Source organism: Synchiropus splendidus, chromosome 1 (genome assembly GCF_027744825.2).
Source record: "Synchiropus splendidus isolate RoL2022-P1 chromosome 1, RoL_Sspl_1.0, whole genome shotgun sequence".
NCBI lineage: Eukaryota > Metazoa > Chordata > Actinopteri > Syngnathiformes > Callionymidae > Synchiropus > Synchiropus splendidus.
In genome coordinates this window covers 2,404,323-2,427,969 of record NC_071334.1, presented here as the reverse complement: position 1 = coordinate 2,427,969, position 23,647 = coordinate 2,404,323, and the positions used below count along the sequence as shown (strand labels likewise).

General features: G+C 47.7%; 2 protein-coding genes across 2 annotated transcripts in view; both read left to right on the top strand.

Annotated features, from left to right (window-relative positions):
• The window catches only part of zc3h3 (zinc finger CCCH-type containing 3), a 51,429-nt gene extending 50,083 nt beyond the window's left edge, over positions 1-1,346 (top strand). The window contains exon 12 of the mRNA XM_053853358.1: positions 1,167-1,346. Within this exon, the coding sequence (XP_053709333.1) occupies positions 1,167-1,198 (32 nt within the window). The 3' untranslated portion in view covers positions 1,199-1,346. The remainder of the gene's footprint in view (positions 1-1,166) is intronic.
• A 9,172-nt stretch (positions 1,347-10,518) lies between these two features.
• On the top strand, positions 10,519-13,702 carry mafaa (v-maf avian musculoaponeurotic fibrosarcoma oncogene homolog Aa). Its single transcript, XM_053854402.1, has one exon. The coding sequence runs from the start codon at positions 11,234-11,236 to the stop codon at positions 12,155-12,157; it is 924 nt and encodes a 307-aa protein (XP_053710377.1). The 5' UTR covers positions 10,519-11,233; the 3' UTR covers positions 12,158-13,702.
• Positions 13,703-23,647: the final 9,945 nt, after the last annotated feature.

The following is a 23,647-nucleotide window of genomic DNA, read 5'->3' as shown; positions in this document are numbered from 1 at the left end:
ATCAGCTCTCAGTTCAGTCTGGCTGCCTTCTCCTCCTGTGGTCTCACCGTCCAGTAGCTTTTTGTCCCCTTTCATCCGGTCACACTTTCATCTGAGGATCAGTCAGACGCACATTACTCTCACTCTTGCCCACTCTCTCTCCGACCCTCAAGATGGTCACGTTCTCTTGTCTCAGGACTCTCCCTCGCTGACAGACTCGCTCTTTTTTTTCTCTTTGTTGACTCCTCCCTCCCTCCGTCTCTCTCACCTGGTCTTACTGAGCTAATATTTGTCTCTCTGTCACGCAGTCTCACACTCGGGTCGCTCCTCTCCTCCTCTCCTTCTCTGTCTCAGACTCCCACCTTTCTCTCTGTCACTATATAGTGTGTCCATGGATGAGTCCCAGCTGTCTGGGGAAATGGCCTCTGATTTCATGATCGACTCACCTGAGTCCAAACCCTGGAATTCATCCGTTAACCTTCGCTTTCACTGAGTGCTGTCTCTGTAGCGGGTTATTTTTAGGGTCCTCTGCGTGGAGACAGATGAGCTCTTAACTGACCTTGGTGGTGTTGACCTCTGACCTTTGAAACACAAACACATTCTATTTTTTACTGGAGTTTAAACTAATCAGATATTGGACTTGGTAGTGCGACAGAAACTTCCTTCTTCATTTGGGAAATTTACTTTCAATTTATTTTTCATGTAAATCTGCAGATAAGGTCAAAGTTAGTGTCACGATTCTGTGATGATTCTTCTTATTTAGTGGCCAGCATCAGTTTCTGCCCTCAGTTTGCCGCTGTCTTTAAAGGGCCACATCCCAACGAGGCCCCAAAATCTTCAAAGTCCAATTCTGCTGAGTGAAGTTCTGACCAGTGCAGTGAAGGCGTGAGGGGCTTGATAAACGCAGAGCAGAACAGGGAGACAGGTTTAGTTTGTGTCGCTGTAACCGCTCACCGTCGCCTCCTTAATGGTGGACAGTAGCCAAACGCCCCCCTCACTTTGCATAAATTATCTGGACGCATCAGCGACGGGCTCTCGCTCATTCATGGCTGTCACGGCGCGCTTGCTCATCGACTCAGCGCCGTGTCATCACTCAGTGTTTCAGCAGGATTCAGATCAGTTTCTCATGAGCGACCACTTTGTCTTTCACTCATCTCCACATGGTGTTTGTGTGTCGTCCTCCGCAGAGAAGAAGCTGCAGATCAAACCTCGGCTGTGAGGCGACGGAGGCCAGCGGCCAGCATGAGAGCTCTGAGCTTCAGGTCTGTCACTCAGGGTCTTTATCCACTTCTTTTTGAGTTTTAATTCAGGTCTTTGTACTTTTTATTAAGCCTCAATAAAACATCAACTCCAATGCTGCTTTCGTGTGTCTTCACTGTGTGGGCTTTTCGTCAGGAGGGTGGTGACAGACGCAGGTGCGCCACTCATTTTCAGCTTCGGAGAGGAGACACTTGAGCGGACGGTGACGTCATCGGCAACTGCACAAGTGTCAGGGTTCATACGGCTGCGAAGATCCTGGCAAACTTGTGAGAATTTTAAATGCAATAACGTTGTTTAAGAAGGAGCCACAGAAAGTCGCGTCCATTTGTGGTTGTCAGACCAGCAACCTCCACCTGTGTCTTCTGCAGGTATAAGTGAAACTAGACTGGAAATTTGAAAATAAATAAATGATAAATGATGAATAAATAAATTGCGTATATATATATATATAGTTATATATATATATAGTTATATATATATATATATATATATATAACTATATATATAGTTATATATATATATAACTATATATATATATATATATATATATATATATATATATATATATATATATATATATATATATATATATATATATATATAACTTATTAATTTATTAATTTTATTGATTTAATAAAATCACATAATAAATACAACAATTAAAAAAGGTGAAAATAAAATCACTATATTTGGTCTAATTTATTTTTACTGTCTCAAAGAGAAAATGGGACACAAAAACTTGACTTTTGGAAAAAGGAGTCGGCCAAAGGAAAGGAAAGGCCTGTGTAGACGACGGGTGGACAATTGCATTTTTGGGGGCCAGCTGATACACTCTGACTGCTGTGAGGGGCTCTAGAGCCAAAAGGAACAAAGAGTCTTAAATGGACCTACAGTTTGACACAAACATACTATGAAACAATGAATGAGAAAATAGGAAAAGGTGTATTTACGCCATGACACATGCTTGAAATGTTATTTTCTGATATATATATATATATATATATATATATATATTAGTTTTTTTTTTTTTTTTTTGCACTCTATATGGACGAGTCGATTATTGTCGATCACCTTTTGGCTGTATCATTTTTCATAGCGAATACCTTGGTAATGCCTGGGTGAAAGGTGGGCAGAAGTTCTGTTGTAATGAGCATTATTTGTTTAAAAATACAACTTTCATGAAGCATGTCAATATGATTATGAGTAGCTATAGGTGAAGAAGGGCAAGGCACATAAAACGGGGAGGAAAGACACTTTCATCGTTCAAATAGAGAGGAACGATGGCGCCACATAAATGCAGGCAAAGCGCTGCACTTTGAAGGTGACACTCGCTCTGCTAACACGCCTGGAGTTCCTGGACAGGAGGTGAGCGTCAGACCCCGGGAGATTTAAATTCCCAGAGGGACCATCGTTGTGGCTGCGGAGCTGAGGACGCGGGTGAGTGGAAAACAAACTGCCATTGTAAATCCATCCAAAATCAATCACGCCATCACTGAAACAGCAGGAGATCACGTGCACCTTCATGCCCTCCTCCATCATGAACGTGTCTGGCCTTGTTCCTCTCCTCCGTCTCCAGCATCCTTGGTCCAACTCTGTCCACATCATGTGTCCTCCCCAACTTTGTCTCCTAACTTCTCCACATCCTTTCTCCCTCTCTCTACATCATAGCAGCAACCCAGTCCTCTTAAGCTTCTCTTTCACTCGTGTTGCTGTCCCAGTCGTCTCCACCCTGGCTGCACTCTCTTCTTCGCCTCCTCCATCTTTGTCCATTACACTGGATGATTGACTCCAAATATTCCTGTCATTCACCATCCTGCCCTCATCTCATTCACACAGACTTTAACTGTCTTTCTCTTTCCTCCTCCTGGCTCTCACCTCATACCCCTCTGTCATCCTCAAACATCATGGTCCAAAGAGTCTCCTCCCAAACCAAGAGTAGAGCCGGCGCCTGCTGTAATCCTCCTCTAGGATCGAAGTATTATATGTTAATATGAAACATTGACTCCTCACTCGTTCACCACCGTCTCTGTGGCTGGTGCATGCATCCTGGGAACGTGTTTGCATTGTAGAAACGGTTTTCCTTCACTTTACTTTCTGCTGCGCTCAGCATTGGAAAGTTTTGTGTTCTGAACTATAAATTCACACCTCAGTCTCTGACAAGGATCAAAAGTCTGGTCAGAAGCGCCGCACTCCGGCGGAAAACTCACCGGATGTTTATTTTACGACCCTATTGCCCAAACAAAACCTCGGCTAAAAGCTCATGCTAAATTGAGGTTGTAACTTTTGAATTGATGTTGCATTTCAGTGGCTTAACACCCAGAATACGCTATAAAAGGAAATCAGAGAAATCTGCCATTCTGCTGCTTCAAATCTGGTCGGCTGCTTCCTGAGAGGCGAGTCCATTCGTGAGAGCCATCAGTCCCATTATCTTCCAGCGTTTGTGTTGTACAAATGTTCAACTGTGTTTGGGGGCCTATGATAGTGGGGACCTCCAGGGGGCGCTTTACTTTCTCTCAGGCTCAAACTTGAGAGTGGCATGTCTGCGCCTGCCTTGTTTATGAAGCTTAAGATCCAGTTGGCGTTTTGATGGAGTCGATGGATTCTCCGAGTCCCACATACCCACCTACATCAATCCCACTTCTGACTCCATTCATGGGTGAGATTTTCCTCAGAAGAAGAACCTCCATTGACCAGTGACAGACAAAACAGAACATGCAAGCACGTTGGTTCAAATGGCCACAGTGACTCGTGTTAATACATATTCCTGTGGTTTTGTTGCTCTTTTTGGTCGCAGCAGATGTGTTCACAACATCCTGGAGCTGTCACATCTTGTACGTGAGTCAGACATCTGAGTGCCTGTGACTCTTGAAAGGATTCCTCCTGGTGTGAGTCTCTCAGACTGTTGACCAGGTTTAACTTCCTCCACACGCACAGCCACAAACCTCAATAAAAGTCTCCTCAACATGAGATGAGTCCCACACATCTGAGTGCCTGTGACTCGATCTTTAACTTCCTCCACATGCACAGCCACAAACCTCAATAAAAGTCTCCTCTCAAGAGATGAGTCCCACACATCTGAGTTCCTGTGACTCGATCTTAAAAGGATTCCTCCTGGTGTGAGTCTCTCAGACTGTTGAGCAGGTTTAACTTCCTCCACACGCACAGCCACAAACCTCAATAAAAGTCTCCTCAACATGAGATGAGTCCCACACATCTGAGTTCCTGTGACTCTTAAAAGGATTCCTCCTGGTGTGAGTCTCTCAGACTGTTGAGCAGGTTTAACTTCCTCCACACGCACAGCCACAAACCTCAATAAAAGTCTCCTCAACATGAGATGAGTCCCACACATCTGAGTTCCTGTGACTCTTAAAAGGATTCCTCCTGGTGTGAGTCTCTCAGACTGTTGAGCAGGTTTAACTTCCTCCACACGCACAGCCACAAACCTCAATAAAAGTCTCCTCTCAAGAGATGAGTCCCACACATCTGAGTGCCTGTGACTCAAGTTAAAAGTCAAAAACGGGATTCACTCAGGACGTCTGACACCTGGCTGGTATTATAGTCATGTGTGGATGTGGAAACTTTGATTCACACTTTGTTGCGTGCGCGTGTGTGTGTGCGTTCATGTATCGACAGCAGAGCTCGACGTGTTTCTCAGAAAAGGCAGGAGACAGGGAGCCATCACTCTTCCCTCCTCCCCCCTTCGCCCACCTCGCCCGCGACGCTCGGCTCTCGCGCTGAAGACGTAAGTGCTTGAGACAGATGTGAGCTGCCTCTTGTCTAAAACCCTCAACGCCAGCTGCTGAGCTCGGCAAACTCTAATTAAGATCAATATTTCAATTTTTAGTAAAAGCGCACGAGACGGAGAGAAGACAGCGAGCGGAATCATCCCAGACTCGGGAGACAAAAAGAAAGGTCAAGCCTGATCCCTCATGGTGTTCTCAGTGAAATACTCTCCTTTCTGCTTATCTGTCTCTCGGCTTCTGAGAAGTCAGGAATTTCTCCCCTTTGTTTTATCGCCCCCTGGACGAGACCTTCATCACCCGTTTGCCCTCCTCAACATTTCAGGAGCACTTCCTTGTCGGACTGAAGATGACGGAGTTATGACCCTGCACCTCCTCCTGAAGTTTTCCACCACAGAATCGCTCAGCACTTTGCCGTCCTCAGAACGAGTCATGCGTCTTTGTGTGATGAATCATTCGCTTTCTTGACTGAGAGGTGAGATTCTCAAACCTCTCTGTTGTGCCCCACCAGGCCTTCACGCCTGAACCTTACACCGAGGCCTTGGTCTTGTTCAGAAATGCATCACCTTCCACTTTTTCTTCCTCCCGTTGGTCATCTTCCTCTACTTCTTCGGTGTGCTCTTCTTCTTTTTGGTCTTCTAGTCTGTCTTCTTTTGACTTGGTGATCTTGTTCTTTTTGTCCTTTTTGTGATTCTTCTTTGTGTTTTCCTTTTGCTTTTCTTCCTGCTGTTGCTGACATTGTTGTCCTCAGTCATTTGGATCTTCTTCTCGGTCATGTTCTTGTTCATCTTTTCTTCCTTGTTGTTGTTTTGCTCTTCTCTCATCCTTGTTTTTATCTTGTTTGTGGTCTTGTTTTCTTCTATTTGGTCTGTCTTGGTCTTGCTCTTGGTGGTGTTGTGGATCATCTTCATTATGGTCTTTTTTGATCCTTCATTCACATCTTTTTCTTCTTCTTGTTTTGCTTGTTCTCCTCAACCCTCTTCTAACGTCCTGGAATGTTGACGAAACGGGGTCGGATTTTCTCGACGACTCTGCACGAAAAGTCTTTTTGGTTGTTCAAGTCCTAAATTGCCCAAGGAAGAGACGGAAGTCTTTGCTCGCGGGTGTCATTTTCACAAGCGATGCCGGCGATGTCGCTATTGACCCAGTGAAGGGGAAAGCGTCATCTTGGCTTGGCGCGTATGAAAGAGGCCTTAGAATTCCCCTGCAACATGATGTGCAATTGACTTGTCTGACCCGTCCATGAGTGAGTTCAACTTGAACCTCCCCCCGGCCACCTCCCCCCCACTTCCCCCATCTCCCGTCTGAAGACACCAGTGACCACAATGAAAGCAGTAATGAACCTCCTCTTGTAGACATGATTCTGTGGGAGCTACTTGGGGCAGCTAAATGAAGTCTTTAAGTCTTGGTGTTGACTCGAGGGCTCACACACACACACACACACACACACACAAATGTGTGTCGCATCCGTGAACAATTAAAGCTGATTCCTGTGGAGCAGCATTAGTGACTTAGCAGCACTAACAAAGGGCCTCCGGGCCTCAGATAACCCTGAGCCCCTCCCTCCTGGAGCCGCCGCCTTTGCTCCGGACGCGCCGCCGATCCTCCACCTTGCTGATGTCCGTTTTTACCTAAACCGTCAGAAGTGCACTTGCAAGCGAAGTCCCGATCGGCGGAAGGACAAAGAAAAAGCCTGACTTCTGGAAATAAACGGGCGCTATCAAGGCGCGGGCCGCAGACTCTCCCCCGTCCCCTGACAATGGCGGGACCATCGCCGATCTTCTTAGCCGCGGCGTTTGAATGGAGAGTGCTTAGCGCGGCGTTCGAGGGCCCGGCGACTGCTTAGTTGATCAAAAATGCCTCTTAATGACTTCAAATACCTCCATCCCTTCATCTGCCGCTCGTCCTTTTCTCCTCGCCAGCAGTTTTCAGGAGGGGGGCGGGGGAGGCTCCGCGGCCAGAGCGGCCTCAAAGTTAAGCTCAGCAGCTGCGCAAGGTTTTCCTGATCCGGCCGGAGCAACTTTAACTCCCAGCCACCTGTTTTTTTTTTCGCGTGAAAAAAATTCACCTCATCCAGATAGATGATGGTGACCTCACTGGCTTGATGGGACTCTAGGGGGCAGACGTTGCAGAAACCAGGGGCCTCAGTTGGAGCCGCTGATACTCATCACCCGTATCGACATCCGGTCTTCCTCTTCCTCTTTGTGCTCGGAAGCTCAATTATCCGCCGCAGATGCTATTTGCGGTTAATTGCGTATGAAAACGGCGCAGATGAGCGGCAGCACCATCCAATCACACTTAACACCGGCGCAGACGCATCACCGCCGCCACATCACTGACTCACGGGAAGGCAGATTGATTTTTCTCCTCCTCCTGCAGGCTGCGCCTCCGATCGATGGCTGATTGATAGATTCCGTGGTGTCAGAGGAGGCGTTGGTCGGAAACTCCAGCTCTGACCGAGCCCACCGCTCCATCACTCCTCCCCTATTTTCAAAAGACAATTGTGTAACTTCCTGTCAGGTCGTACCTCTTCCTGTCAGGTGAGCGATCCATGTCGGCTCTTCCTCCCTTCTCTGAGGGATGAACTATGTTCTGTGAACGGCCCAAACTAAACCACACACAAGCGCGCTGAGCCCACGAGTCCTCCGTCCAGTCAGGGACCAGCATTGTCCCACGTTGATTTTTGGCTTTCATGGTGAAGTTTTGTCATTTCACTTTGGGTTTGTCGCTGTCTTACGTTGATTTATTGCTGCCCTCAATGTTAATTGAGTAATTTGCTCGCTGGTCAACTTTGTGTTTCTTTTATGCGTTCCATTGTTGTGTTGTGTTGGAGCTGCACTAGCTTGTGTTCTTTGTTGTTGTGTGGATTTACTTTTTTAGAAATGTGTGTCTATGTTTAGTCTAGTAGTTGTGTGGAGTAGTTTACGGCATTAAGTCCATGGTTTATCACTATTGTTTATTTACATGAACAAATGTGTTGTATTTACATGTACATTCTCGTTTTCAGTAGTTGTACTTAGGTTATTTGCTAGTGTGTTGAGCCACTCGCTCAGTGTGGCATTTTAAGTTACTGTGCTACGTTGTCCACTGCTGAGTTTTTGTGAGTTAGGATGATTGGTTTTTATGAGTAGGACTGTCAATTGAGTAACATTTTTAATCTCGATTAATCGCACTGAAGGTGAGTTAACTCACCTTTAAGGAAGATGTTTTATCTAAAGAATGTTCTTGACAGTATTTGTCATGTTGGGTGATGGGAGTAAACAGAGGTTTGCAACATCTAAGTTACATTTAGAACAGCCCATGTGTGTGTTTAGTTCAGTAGTTGCTTTGAGTAGTACAGTGGTGCCTTGGTTCTCGACCACAATCCGTTCCAGACGTCCGTACGAGAAGCGATTTGTTCGAAATCTGAATGGATTTTTCCCATTACAATGAATGGAAAAAGAAGTAATGCGTTCCAAGCCTTAAAACAGTCTTTTGTAGGAGTGAATGTAGAGTGTCTGCTGCAGGTGGCTGTTCCTCTATGTGTGTGGCCGCTGCATGTGGGAGGGGTTGCCGAGTGAGTGAGGTCTCTCCAGAAGTGAAGAGGTGCCCGGTGCGTGTCCAGCTCTGAATGTGCGCTTCTGTGCAGTTTGGCTGTGACAAAGTCATAAACCAAGTCACGCTCTGTCCCAGACTGGCCTCATCCCTGTCCCAGCTCCAGCCCACAACAGGACATCAAACCCTGGAGTGAGCGCTCCAGCACCTCCCCTGTGACACTCTACCACGGTCCAGTGTGGAGACAGGAAAGGTTTTACACCTCAATATGAAGAAAAAACAGTCAGTGAATGGAGCTAACGGGACACGTCTGCATACAGAGGCTGCGTTGTACACAATAACAAAGCGCCTCGTGGGTCAGCTGATCGGTCCGCACACGTTATGTTTTTTCAGGGGCGTTTGAGTTCTGGATTTTCGTTCAAAATCCGAAGCAAAAAAAAAAAGAATTCCGATTTGTTTGAAGTCCGAGACATTCGAAAACCGAGGTACCACTGTATGTGGTATTGAGTCCTCACGTTTGGTCCCATGTTGTGTTAATTCAGTGGCCGTTTTTGGTTTTATTTGTTGGATGATGTTTATGCGTTTATATACATGAATCATTGTGTTGTATTTGGTGGTGCATTCTACTTTTCTGCACTTGTGTTTAGGTTTTTTGCTAGCGCGATTAGCCACTCGCTGTGTGCGCCATTTTGAGTTATTGTGCTACGTTATCCACTGCTGCGTTTTGGTGGGCAAACGATTGTTTTTTTTTAAGAGTAGGGCTGTCAATAAACAAACTGAGTTAACTCATCTTAAAGGATTTTTATGTTGGGTTGTTGGTGTAAACAAATGTTTGCATGAGGAAAACATTTTAAATTACATTTAGAGCAGATGCAAAATGTCTCATTAATTTGCCATTAATTGCAAGTTATCTCAACTTAATCACAATTTAATCTCTTAAATCTACTGACAGCTGCATTCATAAGTGTTAGTTTAGTGAAAGATCATTGTGTTCCATGGTTTGTTGTTGTGTAACATCCCCCTTTGTTTCCTTGAGCTTTACGATTCTGCGTGGTTGTAGTGTGACGCTGTTTATTGTCACCTCTGAGTCTGGATCGTGGCTTGTATACGCGCAAAATAATACACAATAATTCAGGAAGTAAGAGGAAAATGCTACTAACTGATGAACACAACAACAGGTCAAGTTTTAACATATTATGGCAAAAGGAACAGGACAAATGACAGCTGCTGAATTCAAATCTGGATTGCTATGCACTGCTGAATGCAGCAGCACAACAAATGAGCAACAAAACTGAGTGGACAGGACTTGCTGGGTGCCGGAATCGAACGTGTCGACACTCTGCTTTTGTCTGAGACGAAAAAGAAAGAAGTGTTTGACAGAGCATGAGTGAATCCGAGTGCCTCCGGGTCTCTAGCTTCTTTGCTCCACAGAGAAGAGCTTTCAGCATAGTCATAACACTCTTGTTTAAAACCGAGCCTGGCCTGAAGTGTGGAAATCCCTGTCAAAACCAGTTTTGGCCCGAATATTTGGCTCTCACTGAGGCTGTTCCGGAGAGTGGAAGTGACCTGGTACTGAATCAGAGGTCCATTAACGGAGATAAAAGTGAGTCATTTCAGGTTGTAATAAAGTAATGTGGAGAATATACATCAAAACCATTAAGTGCCGCGCGGAAACCCGATCCGAACCTCAGTTACATAACTGGCCCGCTGTTTTGAAACGCTTCCAGGCAGTAGAGAGTTTCTTCTGGGAGCCGCTCTCGTCTTACTCCGCCGTGCAGTTGCACCTGCTCGGGCACTAGAGGGGGGATGAGCGCACCTGTTCCCCGCCGCTCGGCTCCACTCGGCTCGTCTCGGGGATGCCGGTCCGGGATAGGACGATGCAAATGCGCCGCCGCCGCCTCCTCCCATTGGCCCGGCACACCCCACAGTGGGTGGAACCCTCCGGCTTTATAAGTCTTGCCTCCCTCCCAGCGCCTCAGTGACACTGCGTGGGTGCAGCTCGAGTCAGAGTCGGTGCGGGGCGTGGGATTTATCTTTCCGATCACAACGTGCCGCTGTGCGTGGTCCAGCGAGGACTGGGACCTTTGGACTGGACCTGGTCCGAGAACTTTAAAAACTTCTCCCAGCGCGCGCACTGGACTCTTTGGAGAGGTTTTTACGCACGCATGCGCCCCTTTCCTTTTTTGTTTTTTTTTTTTAAATGAGAAAGTTTGGAGCCGGCAGCGGTGACTTGACCCCCCCAGCGGTGATCGAGTGTCACGGGAGGAGGAGGAGGAGGAGGAGGAGGATGCTGCTGCTGGGAGAATATCTTCTCTGTGACGGACTGTAAATCGAAGCGGAGGTGAAGCCAGGACTCGGTGTCTCCAGATCCCGCGGCCCCGGGGGGCTCCTGGCATAAACCCGCGCTTGACCCGGGATAAGTTGACAACAAGAGCCGAGGAGCGGACACCCACTGGCAGGTGTACAAGTTCATTTACATGTCCACGTAAATTCACGCCGCTAAATATAGCAGCCGGACGAGCAGCCTTAATAAGTTCCTCCACCCACTCGCCGGGCCCCACGCACCGGGCGTGTGCGTGACTCTCTCTCTCTGTCTATATATATACATATACACACACACACACACCATACAGGCTTTTATTCCTGCCCGCAACCTGTATCCCCGAGGGGCGCCCGCCGTCGGTTCGGCTGTGAGAGCGGGAGTCGTCGCATGGACTGACATGGCCACCGACCTCGCCATGAGCGCAGAGCTGCCCAACAGCCCGCTGGCCATCGAGTACGTCAACGACTTCGACCTGATGAAGTTTGAGGTGAAGAAGGAGCCGCCGGAGGCCGAGCGCTACTGCCACCGGCTTCCCTCCGGCTCCCTGTCCTCCACCCCCATCAGCACGCCCTGCTCCTCCGTGCCTTCCTCGCCCAGCTTCTGCGCGCCCAGCCCGGGGGTGCAGCCGAGCCAGAGCCTGAGCAGCGGGGTCACCAGCACCGGCGGCGGCAGCAGCAGCAACAACAGCAGCGGAAACACCAATCACAACACTGCAGGGAAGCCTCCTCTGGAGGACCTGTACTGGATCCCCAGCTACCAGCACCACATCAACCCGGAGGCGCTCAACCTCACCCCGGAGGACGCGGTGGAGGCCCTGATCGGGAACGCGCACCACCACCACCACCACCACCAGGCCTACGAGGGCTTCCGCGGCCAGCAGTACGTCGGCGAGGACCTGTCCGCGGCCTCGGCGGCGCACCACCACCAGCCGCACCACCACCACCACCATCACCACCACCACCACGCCCGGCTCGAGGACCGCTTCTCCGACGAGCAGCTGGTGAGCATGACGGTGCGGGAGCTGAACCGGCAACTGCGCGGCTTCAGCAAGGAGGAGGTGATCCGCCTGAAGCAGAAGAGACGCACCCTGAAGAACCGAGGCTACGCGCAGTCCTGCCGCTTCAAGCGCGTCCAGCAGAGACACATGCTGGAGACGGAGAAGTGCACCCTGCAGAACCAGGTGGAGCAGCTGAAGCAGGACGTGGCTCGGCTCGCCAAAGAGCGGGACCTATACAAGGAGAAGTACGAGAAGCTGGCCAGCCGGACCTACAACCCCGGCGCCAGAGATCAGTCTGCGAAGCAGGCCGAGTTCTTCATGTGAAGACCCTCTCTCGACTCCTCATTTACAAAAAAAATAACAATAGTAAATGAAAAAAAAAAAATATTTTGGCGCGCACGGAAATAATCCTCGTGCGCATTTCGAGTCTTAAACATCTGATATGGGATCACTCCTTTTTCTTCTTCCTCTGGTCCAGAAGTCTTAACTTGTCTTAAAAGAAAGAGAGCGGATGAGAGGTGTTTCTTTTTGAAGGAGGCCATGTTCACGCGCACAGACTTTTGTGTGACTCTAGCTTCCCCCCTCACACACACACACACACACTTTTACAAACCCTGCATGCAGGACATGTACGGTACCTCCTGTCATCTGTATGGAAAGCATGGCCCGGTTCTCTCCTCCCTCCGTCCTTCCATCATCCAGTACAGGCCTGCGACACCCCCCTGCTCATGAAACTTTTCAATCAGAACTTTTATATGATTTAGAAAGAGATAACCTGAGCCAGATTAAGACTGTATTTATTTCCACATGTACATATGTGTAGAGCTGTTCTTTTTTTCTGTTGCTCATGTCTTAAATATTTGTATGTTACAGCATGCAAATCTATCTATCCTCCTCTCGGCTGTCCAACTAACAAGAGATCAAACTCGTTTTCTACTTGGTGTCGGACACTGCTGAGTTGTGAAACAACCCGGATGTACATTTTGGATGAAGACTGGACTCGCTGCTAAACTCTATGCACCGTTTTGGTTTCATTTTTTATATATGCACATATATATATTTGGCGGAATCATGCGGCCTGTTGGTGAAATTCAATGCTCGATTGTTTTCAGGAATTATCGCTCTGTGAAAAAGAAATCCCTGATTCGTGTGTTCTTTTATTCTGCTGCCTGGATACATGTGCAATATTGTGCAGAAGGAAGCCACTTGTTGATGGCGTCTGGGGAATTTTGAATCAAACATGCGTTTTTGAAAAGCAAATTCAATTCGATAGAAATGTTTTTAATCTGCTTTAATTTGAATGTTCGTTTTACACAGGGGGGTATTTTCTTGCGCCATAATTTCCCTCCAAAAATACCTTTTGAAAATAACTTTTCATCCGTGAAAAATCGTATTTCCCGCGAATTATTATTATTGTCATTATCCTGGCACTTTCGAAAAAAAAAAAAACATTTTACTGATTCATATTTAAATCAAATGTATTGTAAGTTCAGCTTCAAAAATATGTCAAACATTTGACGCTCGTTCGTTGTGTTTACCGCAGCACGTTTGCTGGATGATGAGGCCTAACTCCTTTATTTTTGTATGTATTTATTCTTGTTTGTTTTGTGTTTTAAGAAATTAACTATAATTTAAAATTAATAACTTTTTTTAAGCATAAAAACTTAAAGGCATTTGTTGATTTTTTTTATTCAGGCGAGCGTTTGCGTTCAAATGTGAAGTCCAAAAATCACTCCGATTGGGTCGAAACTTCTGCACAGTGCTGTCGATGTATATCTGTACATATGATTTCTATATTTATTCGATGAACGTGTCAACATGTGAACAAACAGTGGAGCGTTGTTGAGAATCTTGTTTTCATAATGTTTAATAAAAAGTTCTGTCCCAAAAAAAACCGCGCCCCGACTGATGTCCTTGTCGTTGGGAATGAAACCAACGCTGTTCAATTATTCAACATGTGTCAGAACATCTTGTGTTCTATTTCAGGCCGGATCGCTGTCGTTGCTCCCCGAAGAAAATAAACCACAGAAAAACAGTGTTTTCGGTGCGGTTAATGTCAGTCTTTTAACGAATCGTTTACGTGTAAAGAGAAACACCATCTCCTAAAATCACCGAACATATTTTAGACATTTAAATGGGGCTTTCAGAAATTCATGTTGAAAGTGTGATTCTGTCGGCAGCGCTGCGCTCCGGTCCTCCACCAGACAGCGGGCCTCGGCGCGCCTCCTCCCCGCGCTCACAGCGCGGATCCCGGCCTCTTCTCGTCACTGCCCTTTGCTTCACCTGACTTCCATGAACATCCCGTTTTTTGTTGTTGTTGCTACGTCAAAGTGTGCCATGGGTTATGTGCGGAACCCCAATATCCATCATGCGATATTCTCTCTGGATCGTTTTGCTTTGACCGTTGGTGACACTATAAAACTTGGCAGGAATCTGAGAGATGAAACGCGTCAGTGTTAAATAAATAACCCACAAATGTAAATCCGAAGGAAATTAGTCAGTTTGGTTCATTGTGTTTCTATTTTGATTCCATTTTGTAGCCCACTTCAAGGCCTCCTTAAAAGATGTGTTTGATGTACCGTTTTATTGTTCAAGAAAAATCTGAAGAAGACAAATCCAAGGCGAGCTGCTGATGTAAGTGCACTACTACACATTTATATTCTGATTTTGAGGTGAAATTCAGTTGTGATCCTGTTGTATTAATGAAGATTGTTATTTTCCTTCACAGTTAAATTACTAGCAGATGTTTCCAAGCCGAGGTGGAGGTGTCTCCGTCTGGTCCTGGACCTCCTCCTGGTCACTGAGAACCCTCGAACCCAGGCCCGGGATGCGTGATTCCAGAAATCGACCGGTCCGTGCGTCGCCCTCACTCTCGGATTGAAAGGGAAGAGGTACGAAAAACCCAATTTCTAACTCCATTCTCAGCTCCCAAACACCCTCACTTTGAATGTGGACGTGTTTAGCGTAGCTATTCTTGTCCTTCCTTGAAAATGGAAAAGTCTCTCTTCTGTCGTAAGGAAGTTCTTACTTTATTTTTTGCGACCTGGAAGTAGAGCGTGGGAGGTGAAGGTGGTTCACATCGACGGGACCTTCATTCCGTCGGTCATCAGGGCTTCAGTCTGTCACTCTGATTTCCTCCCACTGACCACGAAACATACAGAGGTCAACTGAAAATCATGTCTCTCTGTCAGACAGTTGTTTACGACTGGGATGAATGGCTTTCCAGGGCGTCCTCCGCTGAGTTTGAAGACAAGCTTTGATGATCTTTACAGAGTGATTCGTTTGCAAGGAGGAGGCCCCGGGGCAGACCCAGAACTTCGTCTTAACTTCAACTGCTGCTCCGGCACTGTGACCTCTGAAGAGAGATGAATGTGACCTCTGAAGAGAGATGGATGCACCGAGGAAAGTGACATGAAGGAGGTGACAACCTGAACACACGCTGAACACACACACACAGTGGGAGTAGAGGGACACCCTGGAAAGCACTACAGTGCATCACAAAACCCCACGCCATGATCTTCAGCTGCAGCTGCGACGCTGTACCTGCAGCACCGTCCCGTACCCCGGCCTCCTGGGCTCACTCTCAGCCACGCCATTTATTCTCTTTCGTTGCTTCAGTCTCTGAACGCGACGACCGTCGTGTTCACGCAGACACTTCACAACCAATGTGAAAATAAGAATACATATTTTTAATACTGATGAAGTCACTTCGAAGCTCCGTCGTGTCTGGTGACAAATTCCCCGTCTTCATCATTCCATTCTCTCGCTGCTGCACTGATCCGCTCCATCACTCGGCTGATTTCCGCTGACTCAGCAGGCCGTCACCGCGCACCGTCTGTCTGTTGATGAGAGACAGACTCACTCACTGACTCTGAAAAGATGTGGATGACTGAGTGAATTTTTGTGCCGAGTTTTGTCGTTTGGCGGTGCAGGAGGTGTGGTGCTGTCTCTGTGTGTCACAGTGCGTCGCCGTTACTTGTCCTTTAATCTTCGGAGTAGTTTGATCAGCTTTGTTTTGTATTTGTTATGGGCACGTGTGCGGGACAGTACTTTGTTTTGTGTTTGTTATGGGCACGTGTGCGGGACAGTACTTTGTTTTGTGTTTGTTATGGGCACGTGTGCGGGACAGTACTTTGTGTTGTGTTTGTTATGGGCACGTGTGCGGGACAAAGTGTGCGGGACAGTACTTTGTGTTGTGTTTGTTATGGGCACGTGTGCGGGACAAAGTGTGCGGGACAGTACTTTGTTTTGTGTTTGTTATGGGCACGTGTGCGGGACAAAGTGTGCGGGACAGTACTTTGTTTTGTGTTTGTTATTGGCACGTGTGCGGGACAGTACTTTGTTTTGTGTTTGTCATGGGCACGTGTGCGGGACAGTACTTTGTTTTGTGTTTGTTATTGGCACGTGTGCGGGACAAAGTGTGCGGGACAGTACTTTGTTTTGTGTTTGTTATGGGCACGTGTGCGGGACAGTACTTTGTTTTGTGTTTGTTATGGGCACGTGAGCGGGACAGTACTTTGTTTTGTGTTTGTTATGGGCACGTGTGCGGGACAGTACTTTGTGTTGTGTTTGTTATGGGCACGTGTGCGGGACAAAGTGTGCGGGACAGTACTTTGTGTTGTGTTTGTTATGGGCACGTGTGCGGGACAGTACTTTGTTTTGTGTTTGTTATGGGCACGTGTGCGGGACAAAGTGTGCGGGACAGTACTTTGTTTTGTGTTTGTTATTGGCACGTGTGCGGGACAGTACTTTGTTTTGTGTTTGTTATGGGAACGTGTGCGGGACAGTGCTTTGTTTTGTGTTTGTTATGGGCACGTGTGCGGGACAGTACTTTGTTTTGTGTTTGTTATGGGCACGTGTGCGGGACAAAGTGTGTGGGACAGTACTTTGTTTTGTGTTTGTTATGGGCACGTGTGCGGGACAGTACTTTGTTTTGTGTTTGTTATGGGCACGTGTGCGGGACAGTACTTTGTGTTGTGTTTGTTATAGGCACGTGTGCGGGACAGTACTTTGTTTTGTGTTTGTTATGGGCACGTGTGCGGGACAGTACTTTGTTTTGTGTTTTTTATGGGCACGTGTGCGGGACAAAGTGTGTGGGACAGTACTTTGTTTTGTGTTTGTTATGGGCACGTGTGCGGGACAAAGTGTGCGGGACAAAGAGTGCGGGACAGTACTTTGTTTTGTGCTTGTTATGGGCACGTGTGCTGGACAGTACTTTGTTTTGTGTTTGTTATGGGCACGTGTGCGGGACAGTACTTTGTTTTGTGTTTGTTATGGGCACGTGTGCTGGACAGTACTTTGTTTTGTGTTTGTTATGGGCACGTGTGCGGGACAGTACTTTGTTTTGTGTTTGTTATAGGCACGTGTGCTGGACAGTACTTTGTTTTGTGTTTGTTATGGGCACGTGTGCGGGACAGTACTTTGTTTTGTGTTTGTTATAGGCACATGTGCGGGACAGTACTTTGTTTTGTGTTTGTTATGGGCACGTGTGCGGGACAAAGTGTGTGCGACAGTACTTTGTTTTGTGTTTGTTATGGGCACGTGTGCGGGACAGTACTTTGTTTTGTGTTTGTTATGGGCACGTGTGCGGGACAGTACTTTGTTTTGTGTTTGTTATGGGCACGTGTGCGGGACAGTACTTTGTTTTGTGTTTTTTATGGGCACGTGTGCGGGACAAAGTGTGTGGGACAGTACTTTGTTTTGTGTTTGTTATGGGCACGTGTGCGGGACAAAGTGTGCGGGACAAAGAGTGCGGGACAGTACTTTGTTTTGTGTTTGTTATGGGCACGTGTGCTGGACAGTACTTTGTTTTGTGTTTGTTATGGGCACGTGTGCGGGACAGTACTTTGTTTTGTGTTTGTTATGGGCACGTGTGCTGGACAGTACTTTGTTTTGTGTTTGTTATGGGCACGTGTGCGGGACAGTACTTTGTTTTGTGTTTGTTATAGGCACGTGTGCTGGACAGTACTTTGTTTTGTGTTTGTTATGGGCACGTGTGCGGGACAGTACTTTGTTTTGTGTTTGTTATGGGCACGTGTGCGGGACAAAGTGTGTGCGACAGTACTTTGTTTTGTGTTTGTTATGGGCACGTGTGCGGGACAAAGTGTGCGGGACAGTACTTTGTTTTGTGTTTGTTATGGGCACGTGTGCGGGACAGTACTTTGTTTTGTGTTTGTTATGGGCACGTGTGCGGGACAAAGTGTGCGGGACAGTACTTTGTTTTGTGTTTGTTATGGGCACGTGTGCGCGACAGTACTTTGTTTTGTGAGTGACTGATGTGCTGTGGTGTGTGTGATGGACAGATGTGGTGCCACTTGTGTGGTAATTTGTTTTGTGAACATGTGTTTGTTCTGAATATATGTGAACAGTTTAGTGTGTTGTGAAGTTAGTGTCTCCTCGTGTGTGTGGAGGTGTGGGGCCCATTTGAAGATTAAAGTTCAGGTGAGCCATGTGTTTCGGGTGGTTAGGCTGAGGGGCAGAGGCTGGGGAAAGGGTGATGGCCGTAAGAGGTCCCCACAAAGACAGCAGCACAAGCGTACGTGTGTTTCTCCATCAACTGGTTCCAGCCGAGCTGCAAGTGAGAAACAAAACCAGGGTGAAGAGCCGGTGAGTCTCTGGCGTCTGGAGCTGCTGAGATTCAACACAGTCAGCGTCTCGGTGGCTCGGCTTACCTTCTGTAGCACACACACTTACACACAGGCTTGTATTTCTGTCCTTGTGGGGACCTGTCATGGCCAACACCCTTTCCCCAGCCCTCCCACTATAACACATGGCTGACCTGAACCAGGACTCTGAACCAAACTGAAGCCCAGTTATTTTGACGTTTTCACCCTCAAAACTCTATATGTCCTCACAAAGCAAAATGTCCTCATAAGATCTGTGCCTTGTCCAAGACTGGCTCACACCAGAGTATTACACACACACACACGGACTGATTCACATTCACAACAGTGTAGCAGTCTGTGTGTGTGGGTGTGTGTTTGTGTGTACATGTACATCATCAGGAACAGTGTGTGTTGAAGCCCAAACCAGTGACCGATCTTCCTGTATCTACATCTAACACCACTTTTCTCTCCATTGTTTCTCCAGTTAAGTCCTGGAGCCACGGCCTGCACACGTGTGGCCAGCTGTGGCCGGGCCATGTGAAGCCACTGGGCCGGCCCGGGCTCGGCCCCCGAACCGCCGTCGGGCCTCCGGTTCTAATAACTGCTGGGCTCCCCGACAGAACCTCTGTCCCCCCCCCCTCCCGCCTCTCCTGGGAACCTTCAGCTTTGAGAAGTTGTCACTCTGTGCAGAATGTCATCGACAGTTTTGATGAATCACCGGTCGTGTTGCGTGTTCATAATTATGGCTCCGGGTCCGGCGATGGGAGTCAGTGACCTGGGGCCAGGAGGGGGCCCCGCCGCGGCCCTCGCCGCTCCACCCGCCCCGGAAAGCAATTTGGCACAGGTGGTGCGCGGCTGCGACCCCCCTCCGCCCGCGTGTCAGCCACACTCACATGCTGACTCAGCAGGTTCAAACATGCTACCACAGGAGAAAAAGTGCCGAGGCAGCAGATCTGAGCCGCCGCCGTGCGTTTGGAAATCACAAACAAACGTAAGCAGCAAACAAACAAACCAAGAAATATAATGAGAGGAAACGGACGTCACCTGACACCTGAAGGTTCCCATCAGCACTTCTGAGGAGTCGACACACTTTCTTGTGTTTTCATCTGCTGTCAGAACCAGGTCACTTCCTGTGTGTGTGTGTGTGTGCGCGTGTGTGTGTCTACCTGGTTGATCCTCATTTGTCACTTCTTGACTAAACACTATCCTTATGAGGACCTTATGTCAATGTGGGGACCCTTTATCTGGACCCCACAAGGTGAAGCCTCAGAGGAAGACTTCAAAATAAGTGGGTTCCAGTCTGGTCCAGAGTCCTGGTTCAGGTGAGCCATGTGTTCTGGAGGGTTAGGTTTAGAGCGAGAGGCTGGGGACAACCAGAGGTCCTCACAAAGACAGAAATACAAACTAGTCTGTGTGTGTGTGTGTGTGTGTGTGCGTGTGAGAGAGAGAGAGTGTGAGAGTATTCATATTCATGTGGGTTATTAGTGTGATGTGTGTGTGATGGCAGGCAGCTGTGACTCATGACAGGCTCTGACTCGGACGACAGCAGGCTGACTTGACCCGCCGATCCGGCGGAGCGACACATCCACCTGACGCCGCGCTGCCAGTGGTGTCAGTGATGAAACCGCGCAGTTAGCGTGAAGCAGGTGACACTGAAACACTCAATCGAGGGCTGGAGACACAGACACTGTCGATTGTCTCCCTGTCCTTGTGGGGACCTCTCATGGGCATCACCCTTTCCTCAGCCTCTCTCCTTAAACCTGTGGCTAATCTGAACCAGGACTCTGAACCAAACTGGAACCCAGTTGAAATGACTTGGTTATTGAAACATTTTAATCCTCAAATTGAGGCCTAAACTTGTGGCCTGTTACACACACACACACACACACACACACACACACACACACACACACACACACACACACACACACACACACACACACACACACACACACACACACAAGACATCATTTCCTATCCCTGCAGTATTTCAGAATAAGAGTGAGCAGCACAGACGATCTTTCAGAGTCACGCCATGGTGTGTGGAGAAAGTTAAACCCAGTCAGCACTCGGAGCATGTCATGTCCTCCACGCTTACTCACGTGTGTGGGACTTACTCACGTGTTTGGGACTTACTCACATGTGTGGGCTTACTCACATGTGTGGGCTTACTCACATGTATGGGACTTACTCACATGAGTGGGACTCTCCGGTCTGTGTCTTCCTCCCACACAGTGAAAAAAGTTATTTTTAAAATTTTATTTTTAAAAACTTTTCTTAAATATTGTTTTTCTTCACAAAAGCACTGAATTCAAGCTGGAAAATGATACTTTTACAATAGGAAAGTGATCATCAGGGGACCAAAGCCACATCTTCTGCCTCTCACCAGGAAGTTCAACGTTACAGATCATCTGACGGAAGTTAGAGCGTGGAGCTTCAGACAGACGCTCAGCTCCACGCTGAACTTGAGGAAACTAAAAGTTTACCTGTCTGACGTTTAAGAGAATCACAGAGAAAACACCATGTCGACAACCGAGCGACCAAGTCTGTCACGCGTCCCCAAATCGTCTCTTCAGAAGCTAAAGTGGGCTGCGCTCTCGTCTCCTCGCCGCTCGTCCTCATTTACGCTCCCCAGCGTCTGTGTGAAGATGACGAGAAACAAACAGCATGAGGAATGTTTGTGGTGGAGGAACGCCGACTCAGCAGTGCTGCCGGCAAACTGTCATGGCTGCCGACGCGGAGGAGAAGAGAGGAGCCACTTGTCAGACGTGTTGTTTCATTTAGAGGCTTTTTGTGGCGAGAGACGTTGGCAGTTTTGGGACAAACCTTTTTTTTTTTAAGTCCCGTCTTCGTGATGAAGTTGCTGCGGTGGCCGTTTCTGCTGCGTTTGGTTCAGAATCGAGAGAAAAGTCTCTGGCTGGTTTGTGGAATTAGAGGATGGTGTTGTCCAGAACGCAGAGATCTGAAGAAGCGATGCGCTCTGCCAGTCACCAACAGTAAAGAAAGAAAATTAGAATGTGGTGCAGCGCGTACAAAGGCCTGTTTATGCTCAACATTCCACGCGGATGTTCCACAGACATCCGTATACGGACGTGTGCTCCGCCTTCACGTCGTCCTTATTTCTCCATGAAGCGTACTGAGACAGACCAAACGGAGCAGTACCAGCGGAAACCATGGGGGGCAGTGTTGCTGTTTCTACCCGCTATGTAAGTCTAAGGAGACACGAAGAAGACATAACACTGGCGGAAACGCTCCGTTCTCCAGTGGCGATATATTTAACGTCCTCACCAACCACCGCCTCCTACAACACCGCCTCTGTTTCCTCTTTTGAACAAGAGGTACATGATCAATACTCCGCAGTCGCCATGTTGTTTTTGGAGTTTGTGATGTCATAAACTCTTAACTGAGGGCTGCTCCCCCTGGTGGATATATTGGGGAACCAATGGAAAGCACAGTGTGGGAGGAAAATATTGCCATGGAAGAGAGCAGAACGTGCTAGATGTTTGGAGAAGTACTTGGCACGCAATGAGACAGGAAAAAGTCTAAACAATCGATGAAGTAACCCTGTGTCTGGCTGTGATTTGGTCAGTGTGGGGGCTCAGCTAGTGTTAGAGCTGAGCTAGAGGGACTAGCCCTTCTTCTCAACCTGACATTTGTTCCATCCACAGCTCACGCTCTCCCTGCAAGTCACGCCCACTGTAGACCATACGTTATTCTCCTCCAATTTTACAGTTCAGCAGACGTCGATCGGGAAAGATGGAAATGCGACTGGTGAAAAGGTCCTCGCATGGTGTTAAGTGAGAGACGTAAATCACGTGACACTCCTCCAAAGTTTTCTTTGACCTTCTTCGCCACACAGAAGGACGAACTTTCAGCGCTGCACGGTTCAAGTGGAGGGTTAAAAGTTCGGCGCGCGTGTTGACGCAGGGTTCAGATTCAAGACGGGAGCAGCCCAGAGTGACGATTCATCACAGCTGTCAGCGGCGGCGTGGGCGGGAATCCCCACCGGAGACGGAACCCTGGCCGGTCCTGATGAGACAGATTCATCTTCCGCCGTCGCTCCAGTGATGCTGGGTTAAGCAGGAGAGGAGGAGAGGTTCAGGGTGAATGAGAAGGTTCTCAGCCAAGAAAACGTCTCAACATCACTGCGAAAAACAGCTGCAATTGCAAGGTGCGTTGTAATGAAACCATATTTATTCATCTATATAATCTCATCTTCTCCAATATAGTCTGCACGTTTCATTTTTTTCTGGACCCCCCCCCCCATGCTTCTCATATGGCCCTCTGGGAATCAGCCCCGCCTCCCCGGTCCGAAGGGTCACTATCAGTTACCGAGCAGATTTTCCTCACAGCTTCCAGTAAATAACATCTTTTCTGATCTGTATCTGCCCTGGACTCCCACGGCGCGACCTGGATGCCTGCAGAGACTCGGTCATTGATTCAAGCGCAGTCCTGGAGAGGACTTTGCTGCGGTGCACGTCACACAGCGACACCGTGAACGTGTCTCGGCTCACACGAGGGGGAAGGTTTGGTTGTGAATCACAAACACTTGTTGCTCCTTCTCGAGTTCCCATGATGCCACTGGGTGTCTGTGAGTGACTTTAAAGTTTTTATTTTTGTTTCCTGTTTAAGTAAGTGTGTGTGCTGAAACGGCTGTGTGAGTCTATGTCAAGCTGTGTGTCTTGACAAGCCACCTTCTTCTGAGGACGTTTGGCTTTGTGAGAATGTTTTGGCCTGTCCTCACAAGGTTTAGAGGCTTCCAACGTCAGTCCGCGTAGTTTATTGTAACTCGCTCTCAGAGTCAGAGTCCTGGTTTAGCCGTTTGTGTTGGATGGATAAGTTAAGGGTGCGAGGCTGTTGAAGGCTGTTGTAGGCAAAACTACAAAATATCCAGGTTATTATCATAGGCTTTTAGTTTGTTTCAGAGGAGAGGTTAAGTTTAGCCATGTGTTTTAGGTGGTTAGCTTTAGGGTCAGACTCTGGGGAAAGGGTTATATCAATGACGGTCCTCACTGAGATAGGAAGACAACGTGTGTGTGTGTGCACAACAACTAATACCTTAGTTAAACACGCTGAAGTTCTCGATGACAAAAGTTCACATATCATCTTCATAAATCATTCCACTGCGGAAAAGTGTGTCACTTCTGAGGCGAGAAACTTTTTCCGCTGACCTCGGCACATTTTGGTGTGTGCGTGTGGTTTATAGTCA